The following is a 10,465-nucleotide window of genomic DNA, read 5'->3' as shown; positions in this document are numbered from 1 at the left end:
CCTGCTGCAATAAAAGTCATTAATAAGCAACCTCTGTTCTCCCCTCTTATCACAAGAGAGAAACACAATCAATTTTTGCTAAGTGTTGAGCTCAGCTCCCATTGACTTTAACATAAATTTAAAGTGCTAATACCTCACAGAGCTGCTGCCAAAATGCACTGCAATATCTTTTCTTTCTCACACCTCTCTGGACAGATAGCTTTCTTATTAATTCAAGTCCTCTTAAAACATCAGATCTTAAATATGCCTGAGCTTGTGAAGCAGTCTACGGCTGGAGGCAGCTGTGATGTTCATGTGGACGTTCTACAGTGGCACAGCCACTTGGCAGTTTTATGATTCAAATTGTGCCCTGTACCAGGCGATCTTAATGGATGGGGCTGGGGACTCTTCAGATGTGCCCAGCACATCCCACTTCTTGTGCAAGTGTGCTTCTGTTACAAGCCAGGCTTTGGGAATCTATGACTATGTGAGGAGGCAGAATTCCTCATTTGTTCTCAGCATAGTGGGCATTCTGTGGAAAATGAGAGCCGTGTGTGTGAGAAACCAGCTAACCAAGCTTCAAATGGAAGCCAAATGAGGCTTCCCTGCAGTTTCACAGCTGTGTCCCCAATGGCAGCTTTGTGCAGACAGCATGGTGAACTCTGCTTCATTTTTGTGACCACTAAGAAACAGAAGATTACAGAACCTGGAGTCAGAACTTGCTAGGATTATTTTTTTTTGTCCCTGGGGAATAGAAATGGCTAATTTTAAAAGCAGAGCAGAGTAACATAATAGCATTTTTCAGATTAGTACTTACTGCCTAAATAATGACTCCTAGCGCCTTTTCAATTTTCCCTTTCCTCCTGAAGAGATGAGGAAATCTCTGACTCATGTTAAAAAGGAGGTAAAAAGGCGCAGAGTAAGTGATAATTTACCAGTGTCACGAGGTTGAGAGAATGTGTTTGTGGGGGTTGCATTTAACTTCACATTAACCCTGCCCAGTACAGCCCATACTGGTAGTCACAGGCAGAGAGAGGTGGCCTCTTGCCTTCACAGCCTGTTTCCCATCACATCACTGGGATGCATCCAGCCCTGGCAAACCAGTTGTCACAGACCATCTCTGTAGTGGCTGCGCATAAGACAGAAATAATACAAAATTTCTGAGATCATACCTGCTTTTAATTATCAGACATAATGTTAAACTTTAGTTCAGAAGATGAAAAATGTCTGCATGTTTGCATACTCAGAATTTTGTGTGCCACTTACTTGGGGAGGGTGTCTGTACCTACATGCACACGTATGTCTTAGCTAATAAATGCAATTCTGTTCAAACATCTGATGTAATGTAGGGATAGTAATGACTTTGGAATGATGATGGTGCTATAACTCAATTAAGATGTTTGTAACAAACTGCCTCAAGCAGGCTGCAAACAGCTGCAAAACACCCACTAGAATCTCTTAACAATTGCACCACTAAACAACACCGGTGTCAGTGTTTGCTCTCCTTAAGGAGGGACGAACACAGGAGCAGGCTTTAATTTTTGTTCTTTTTGTTCCTTTTCTCCCACAGACTATCCACGTTGCCATTGTCTGTGCAGGGTACAATGCCAGTCGGGATGTTGTCACACTTGTCAAGTCTGTCTTATTTCACAGGTAAAGGTCGCTTTCTTTTCTTGTATATTGTATATCTGATTATGACAAAGTGAGCTTTTTCCAGGTTTACTCTCTTACTTCAAACGAAACTCAGATTCTCTTCCCTGGTTCCTTTTTCTTTTTAAGGAATGAAGCATTTAATTTATGACCATCACAAATAGATTCAACTGTGTGAAGATTTCTACAATGAATTAGAGTGATCAGAGATCCACCTGCTACCCCTGTTGCATTGTGGGAATAGGGACAGTATCTGTCTTCACTGTAAAGCATCTGAACACTCCTGAATGCTGTAAAATACTGATAAAAACAGCATTGTATTAATTTATCCTATTTCTGGTATCAGTTTATAGCACAGGTGTAGATGATAAGTTCACACTGGTTGCTTGAATATCCCAGCTTCCAATTTTGACATTTGTTTTTGAAGTAAACCTGCTGTTATAGTCAGTGTATACTATTTCATTAAATTCAGATGATTTATTCTGGCTTTGGAATGGCTGCTTATAGCCCCTCAGAAGGTTTTGCAACCTGGTTTTAGCACTGTTAGCTCCCAGAGTTGAGAGGCATAAATGTACAATGAAAACAAAATAACCAATTCCCTTAATAGACAGCAGCTCTAGAAAAAGAGAATTCACATTAAGCTATGTGTGGGTGTATGTGTATATCCCTTGTCCAGTTTAGAAATCTCAGAGATGCTTTCCAATAATGTTGCAGAAAGTGGATTAAAATTAAGGAAGTGATCAGTCTGTTTGACTCAGGACAAATAGACTAATAAAATATGCTTACAGTACAAACAGTTTGCTAAAGAGGTAGTTTCAATATGCTGCTTTATTTGAAAGACAATTTTGTGCAAGGGTGAATGACTCTTGTTCATGTCATGTGGTAGTATCTTCTTGCATCTAGCATGAGTGGGGCATTCCAGTCCCACACTTTGCTCCTTATGTTTGCCTCCAGTCTCCTGCTGGAAGCTGTAGTAGCCACTCCCTGACAATGGTTTTAGTACACCATTTTATCATTTTTGGTAAGCTTCATAAAATACTGTAAATACTCACCTTGTCCAATATGAAAAAAGACTCAGTAAGTACTGTTTAATCAAAATATGAGAGCAACTTCCATTATCAACGCACAGTCTTTGCAAGTCTTTTGAGAGGTAGCATGTTCATGTTAGATGAGGGGTAGGACCAGAAGAACAATGCTAAAGTAAACATAACAAAAGCAAAAAAACAGTAAAAATCCATGTCATTCTCCATGCAGAATTTTTCTGAATGTTAAATTTCTTTTAAATGTAAAACTGTATCTATTTCTGATAAGAAGTTTGAATTATTCAGTGTAAACTTTATATTGCAAGGATGTGGGGAAGTTTTGTCCATTTTAATTGTTTTTAAGGGATTTAATGGAAAATTGCACTTTTGTGGTGACACAAGTTATCCTAGTGGTTAGCTTCTCCCTGTTTTTCTATCCTAATACTTGCATCCATTTTGAGAAGACTTTAATCTCTCTGTTTCCAAATGTTCTGCAAATAATAGGAATCTCACAGCTCAAAGGTTTAAACAGCCTCTCTCTTTGTTCCTTAAAGAAGTGTCCCTGTTTTACATAAGCCACTCATCTGAATTATTAGCAAATTTATAAACAATTCTGCCATATAACTAAATTATTAAATAATAATTAATTAAAATATTAAACCAAAACAAAGGTAATTAATATTGGTATTTCTAAGTCTGATGGATTCTGCCTCTGTCAAGAACATATTTGTTGTTTGGCCTGCACCTACTGTTCATCTCAAAGGATTTGTCGAGTTCAGCAGAGGTGGTCAAGATAAAGTCCAGTATGCTAATGAAACGTTAGTACATTCAAGATAACCTATCTCCCTTGTTTGCTCAGAACATACTTAAAGACAAATCTAAGTCCATTCCTGCCTAGAGCTAGCTTTTCTCCCTAGGCATTAAATTGTTGGCTACAAAAAGAAGATATTCTCAAAAAAAAGACAGAGCTTCTTACAGACATTTCTTTCTTATCTTCTAGAAAACACAGGCTTCTTAAGCGTCTCTTGATGCTATGGCTACGTGGCCATGCTTCAGTAGCACTCCTTTCTTGGATCTTTATCTTTGGAATGGCAGTTGTGTAGAAGGATGCAGAATAAGCAAAAATAAACAACGAACTCTGCTGAATATTGATTTAGAACTAAGTTTCCTTGCATTGGTTGCCATGTGCAAACAATGTTGTCTTGGAGATTAGTATGCACTTCAGGAATGGTGATGATTGGAAAGAAGGCTTCTTTTAGTTGCTAGGATCTATTTAATTGTAGGAGTCAAGGATGGAGACAGGTCATGATACTGCATTAGGAGGATTGAGTTGGGAGAGTTGGAAGTGGTTGATTCAGGTAGTGAATGCTTCTTGACGTCAGCATCAAGTTTACCTCTGACTTGAGGGTCATCACTGAAAACAGGCATGGAGATGTCTCTTCTCCTAACCATAATATGCACCAGGGAGTGCATCCTAGCTGGCATTGTCCAATAAGCCAAGCAGAACAGACATTTGAAAGGACCATATGCTTCCAGTGGAGAAGTTTGCTTAACAAGAAGTTTGCTGTCCTAATCTCTTAAATTAGGCTACTGGTCCTTTATTTGTAGGATCACCACATTCAATCTCAAATATAGTTTTCCAAGAACAGAAAAAATAATGCTGCCAAACATATTGTCATAGAGATTTTGTTTTTCCTTCAACACACCCTGAATCCAATCTACTGATTAAACAACTGAGCCCTCAAAGCAACCAGGCTTAATGTCCTCACCTGTCCTCTTGCACTTCACTTGGTGTTTGTTTTAAGACGCTGATTTCAATTAACCTGTCTGGAATTCGTGGATATGTCATGTCCTTCTTTTACCATTTCTATATAGGATAGTAATTAAGGCATGTTTTAGCATGCATTTTGATACAAAACTACATACCTAAATTCCCTACTCGTGTAGGAAATCCCTACTTCTCTAATAGAAAAGCTCTGAGAAAAGGAGGCCATGCCAGTCTAATCCCAAGGAGCATTAACATATTTGTTATACCCCCAACTTTGAGCTAGAGTGCTAGATAGAGACACAAAACAGCAGGAGTGCTGGGTCATTAAGGATAAAAGCTACAGGATTTTCTATAGATGGAGTGCGCTGTCTCTTCTCTCTTGCATGAATGTACAGCAAATCCTGCATATTGAACATTTCAGCTCTTCACAGGCCAGAACCATCAAGTTTCAGATTCAAGTCATACCATATATATTATGAGACTTAGGCAAGCTACTTGTGCAGACCATTTGAGAAACTATACCTATCTTCAGGTTCCAGAGAGTGGGAAAAAGGGAGGAAAGGGGTAGTGTGATTGATTCCGTATAAGAGCACCATAGTTCAGAAATGTGTTTCATTCCCAGTGATAAAGGAGCTTGATTCCAGTTTTGTCTTTGAAAAACGTATGCTCCAGCCACAAAATCCAGCAGCTTTTAACACCCAGTTTGACATAACTGACAGTCTGTTCTCAGGAGGAGACTCAGCAGAGCTGGGATAGTGCAGGGTTTGCAGTCTGATAAATATGCATTGGCAGTGCTGCACAGAGGGAGGCTTGTAGAATGAATACTCAGTCCTACTCTGCAACTTTCCCGCTTTCCTTTCTTGCACATCCAGCTCCCAATTATGATGGATTTTATAAAGCCATTGCAGGGAAGAAAAACTATCACTGAGCTGGTTTAGCGCAAGCCAATCTCGTATCACCGTGTCCTAAGAGCAGCCTAACTTAAGTTTTTTCCAAACCAAAAGACCAAACACTAAAAATTAATTATAGTGGGTTGAAGGCAGAATGAAGTGCAAATGCTTTTGGAAACAGTGCTTGTAGTAGTATGCTAAAAAGCACCTGCATTTCTTTTTCAAAATTGAAGCAGTTTCCTGTGGCTGATAACTTTCCTTGAATCTTTTGCAACTATTGGTCCAAGTTACATTGGTGATTTTCAATGTTTTACTACATTTCTGAAAATTGTAAACCTTAGATTGCCACTGAAACAACCCACAATTATAGTTTCATATTGAAAAGATAGTTTCTCTCTCTGCTCAGGTAAATCTTGAGTAAGAGCTAAAATGGTTTTTAGTATACTCTTATCTTTTCCAAAGACGTGCTAAACACTATGTTTCATTTGGAAACTAAGAAAAATACAAAATTACACAATTATAGCATATTTCTGGCAGTTAGGTTAGCCTGACAATCTGTAAAAAATTAACTTCTTTTTTGTGCCAGCAAATACTGGGTTGTTTTTTGTGTCCTTTTTTTTCCTCTGCTATGTCAGTCCCTCTTTTTCAGAGGAGTCATTGCATTTACTTCTTTAGCTGTACTTTACAACAATAGTGGCATAGTAATGTGGGAGTTTGTAAGGAATGTAAAAAAGCCAGACAACCTGACAAATGCTTTTTATTATTAAATTGCCTCTTTGCTTTAAGAAGGCTGCTTGTAACCTTAAAGTTAAGCATATGTCTGAGCATTTTAAGAACAGGATATGAAGCTGTGTTACAGAATGCTGTATGAATAATGAACTTTTTTTTTTTTCTTAGAACAAGTAGAATAAGGCAAAAGAAATGAAAATCTAAATTAAATTAAAAGGATGACATGTAATTTCCAAGTAAGAGTCACAAGTCAACACTGGCTGGTAATTAAAGCTTATATAATCTAATGGCTATATTCCATGGAGACCACTTTGCCTTAATGGAGTTAATTTGAGAATTCAAAACCTCTTTCAGTGTTTCCAACTTTTCTAATGTGTCAGTCTGTTTTGTGGGAGATTATTCTGGCAAAAACTATAAAGCATGACCTGGTTTCTCTGATCCATATAAATGCATCAATACTACACACTTCTTTTTGTTTTCTCTAACAATAGTGGCATAATGGAGAAAGCAATGTTTAAAAAAAATCTGTCCATGAAATCTCTTAGTACTTCCCAAAGAACTTCTGTAAGTTAACACAAAGCAAGAAGATCCATGAGTGATGCAGAAAGTGTCTATTTAAGATCTCTCCAATAGTTTGAGGAGTGTTTGCATCAATACTTGGTGTCAAGGGGTATAAAAATCCTTGAAGATTTTCACATTAAAATTTTTCGCATATGAGAGAAGGATTGTCATATGGGCATTAGGAAAAAAAGTTTCCCAAACTGCCTTTTATAATTCCTGTTTGAAGTTCTTGTAACCATTTGTTACAGATATAAAAGGTATTACCTTGTTGTGCTTCCCTTAATAAACTGTAGGTTTTGGAAATAAACCCCTGGGCTACTGACCTTTTTATATTCTTAGAAAATAAAATTCCTCTGTTGCAGACAGAGAACTGTGTAACCAAGCAGCCAAGCAGCTGCCTTTTGAATTACTAACAATTGAGCTATGGAATAGTACAGAAGGGAGGAGTGAGTCTTGGTTCACTACTCCCTTTTTCAATTGTAGATTTTTGTATTTAACTCTGGCGTGGCTATTCGAAAAGAAAGGGTCACAGATGCTTGAGCAAGCAGATCATAAATCTGATGAAGAATAAGAAGTTTTGAAATGCAAGAATAAGACATCATGATAAGAAAAAAATGTAGAGAAATGGGTACCTTGGAATAGACTTCTAAAGTCATGGCCTGACTTTTAAAATTATTGACTTCTTTTCATTCTACTAACTTTATAGGCCCTCAGCAGTTCTGAAAATGAGGGCATTCATTCAAACTCCTATATTTAGGTCTGAGAGCCTGTATTTAAGCATCCATGCTTGAAAATCTTGTCTAGAATCTCCCTTTGTTCACTTTTGAGGAAAGTAATTTAGGAAAATAAATGTGTGCTCTTTACATATGGTTTACTTTGTCAGATAGCGTTCTGATCTTAAGATAAGTGGAAATAAGTTAGTATATGAAGATACGCAGTTTTCTGAATAGAATACTTAAAACCTCAAGTTTCCACTTGATGGGAAATAGCCATATTTTGAAACTACATTTTACCACATTAAGACATTAGTGCATCAGCATTTTCCATGTAGCAGAAACTGAAAAGTTGTAGTTGGTAGAAATTAAAATGTTCAAAATCATTGAAGTAAATAAGATTAAGTATTTCTGGACCTTGGGAGAAATTCTATGGCTGTTTCAATAGCTGCTTCTGTAGCGAAGAATCTGGAAAACTGGGGCTCAGGGTTCTGAAACCTGGGACACTAGAAACCTTTATTTCCAAACAGACTAATTCACATGAATACTGGGAGTTTTCCAAAACCTGTTGGTTTTGTGGGAGAAGTTTATCACAATTGCCATATATTGACCCATGTTGTTCTATAGTTGCATATACTGTCACCGTTACAGTGTAGGGATTTCTATCTGTACAAGATACAACCAGCCTCTACTATGTCTGTTTGTTTACTTCTCTTGATGTGCCCAGTGGAAAATGAGCAAAATGTCCAAGTTTAATGAAGTTCAGCTTTCAGTGGAATCCTTCACAATATCCTGATTGTCACTCCTGATTCTTAGAGCCAGTGATTCAATCATGTTGTCAGATAATTATGGCATCCCTTTCACATATTTCTTGAGAACGATTTCTTGTCTTGCATAATCTCTTCTGCATCTTTTATAATGAATGTTGGTTGATCTTTAAGCTTCTAAAGTTGTTTCATAAACACTTTGAAGCAATCCATATCTTCTAGGCTTCGCATATTGCAGACAGCAGAAGAGGTGAAAGATGTCATCTGTGCATCTGTGTGTATGCTAGTACAGTTACCTTCGGAAGGTCTTCCAGCTTTGAGTCTGTGCACTGTTGGCTTCTAGCACCGTGCTAAACCTCACATTTCACAGAACTGAAATCTCGTCTGGAGTAAAATTTTCTGTGGCTGATGCACATTTAGTTGTAGATGTCATCAGGTCACTATACTGTTTTGGGGATGTATTTTTGTAAGTGATAATCTTCTGCTTTGCCTCTGAAACACACTTTCCTTCCAGCTGAATCTTTACCATGAGGCTAACAACTTGAAAGAGATTTCTGTGTGGGAGTACAGCTATCCTTTTTTCTTTCTCCCAGTAGGAGATGAACTAAAGTAAATGTCACTCACTTGTTCCCATTTAAGTTTCATACACTCTGGGTCATTCAGATAAGTATAAACTGCTACTGAACATCTGAGTGTCTTTGTGTCAGACTTTTTCTTTTCAACTAGTGCATTTCATCTTGAAATATTTTATATCAATTCCATTTAACTAAATGATCATTTCAAAGAAGACTGAGCTTTCTTTTTTTTTAACTGTTTTTTTGCTCTTCTTATTCTGCTTTAGAATATAAGATAAATAACCCTGGAATAAAAAAGGGAAGGAAATTACTGAAGAGCACCTGCTGGGAAATAGTCCTACCAGAATCCAGGCTCAGCCCCTGCTTAGCAGAGGGACCTATGTGGGATGTGTATGTTGACATTAAACATCTATTTGTCTTGAGATACTGCTTTGCCTGTACCCAAAGCCACTGGTGTTGTACTTTGTTTCTCTTGGCCTTGTCTCTGCTAATGAGATGTATTTCCTGATCACCGCTATTTCCTGATTTTTTTCTTGGCAAGGTGCCTGGTTACTGCGGAATCTGCATGAGCCAGGATGTCCTCTTCTACTCTCCTGCTGGGCTGGTGAAGCAGATGTAATTGCTGTGTTCCCTTTAGCTTGGTAATGGGACACTCAGCAGCTGGCAGCTTACGCCTTTCCCTCTCCCCTCCTCCCTCCAGGACAAGCTGGAGATTGAAAGACCTTTGTCTTTTGAAAAGCACGTTGTGGCTTAGTGTTTTGGATATTGTTAAATGCAGATCAGCTGTGGGTTTATTCTGCCATCATGGTTATCTCATATCAAAGGCCTCTACCCAGCCCTTTCCTGCTTTTCCTGTAAGCACATAACATGATCCACAGTGTCCTTGAAGCCAGTACAGCAGCTTCAGTGGCAACCCCAGGTGCTGGGTTGGATCTTAGGTGCAGTATTTCTGACACTGCAAAATCCAGTCATACATTGCTTCTCACAACAATCTCCTCTTTCTGCTGAGGGGTCTGTTACAATAATGTGAACCATTACATGTATTTTTACATTTTCCTGTGGACTTTGTTCAGTGGGAAGCAGTATTACTCATCAAAGCAAGAAGAGAAACATTAAAGAGGAAGGCACACATTGTTCATTAATGTAGAAAATGGAGGAAAAAAACCCTTCATTTTTTGGGTTAAGCCCAAAAATGTGATGGAGGTATATTGGCCTGAACTAACATAGTTTTCCTCACTTCTCATTCACACCGAAGAATGTAGTAGCATCAGTCATCTTCTGCTTTAATCAACATCTGAAACTAAATACTTCTCTTGTTAGATGAAAAATACCAATTAGCAAGTACACCCATTCCATAGAAATTAGAATCCACTGTTCTGCTCTAGGGATCAAAGAGAGGTTGAGCCAATGCTAGTCTAAACCATTTGTCTTCTAGTGGCTTTTGCAAAGTCTGTCCTTCTCTGCTGACAGAGAAAGTTGCTGAGCTAGGGATAAACATGGAAGACTACAATTTTTGACTGACTTCCACTGGCAGGTTTTTGTCCTCCTATCAGAAGTTAAGATCATATCTTGTTGCTTGCTATGCCTCAAAAATAAGGGAATTAAATGAGGTATTTATGAAGTCCAAGTTCACATTAATACAGAAAATCCATTCAGTTTGTCAGAGCTTGCCACTTTGACTGATACTGGCTTTACCCATCTTATTTGAAGCTTTTCAATTAGCCCAAGTCCTGTAACTACAGAGGTGAATCCAGATCTGGTGTTTTGAAGTAAAATGTTTCCTTTCCTCTTGCCTTTCTGTAACCATTCCT

At 38.1% G+C, this 10,465-nt stretch overlaps 1 protein-coding gene across 2 annotated transcripts in view; it reads left to right on the top strand.

The window, feature by feature from the left end:
• The window catches only part of LARGE1 (LARGE xylosyl- and glucuronyltransferase 1), a 277,612-nt gene that overhangs the window by 134,479 nt on the left and 132,668 nt on the right, over positions 1 to 10,465 (top strand). For both annotated transcript variants that reach the window (XM_008636395.2, XM_017737860.1), the window contains one exon: positions 1,550 to 1,632. In XM_008636395.2, coding sequence (XP_008634617.1) covers positions 1,550 to 1,632 — 83 coding nt within the window. The remainder of the gene's footprint in view (positions 1 to 1,549; positions 1,633 to 10,465) is intronic.

Source organism: Corvus brachyrhynchos, unplaced genomic scaffold (assembly GCF_000691975.1).
Source record: "Corvus brachyrhynchos isolate BGI_N302 unplaced genomic scaffold, ASM69197v1 scaffold56, whole genome shotgun sequence".
NCBI classification, from domain to species: Eukaryota; Metazoa; Chordata; class Aves; order Passeriformes; family Corvidae; genus Corvus; species Corvus brachyrhynchos.
The sequence above is the reverse complement of the archived record's forward strand: the minus strand, read 5'-3'. Positions and strand labels throughout refer to the sequence as shown.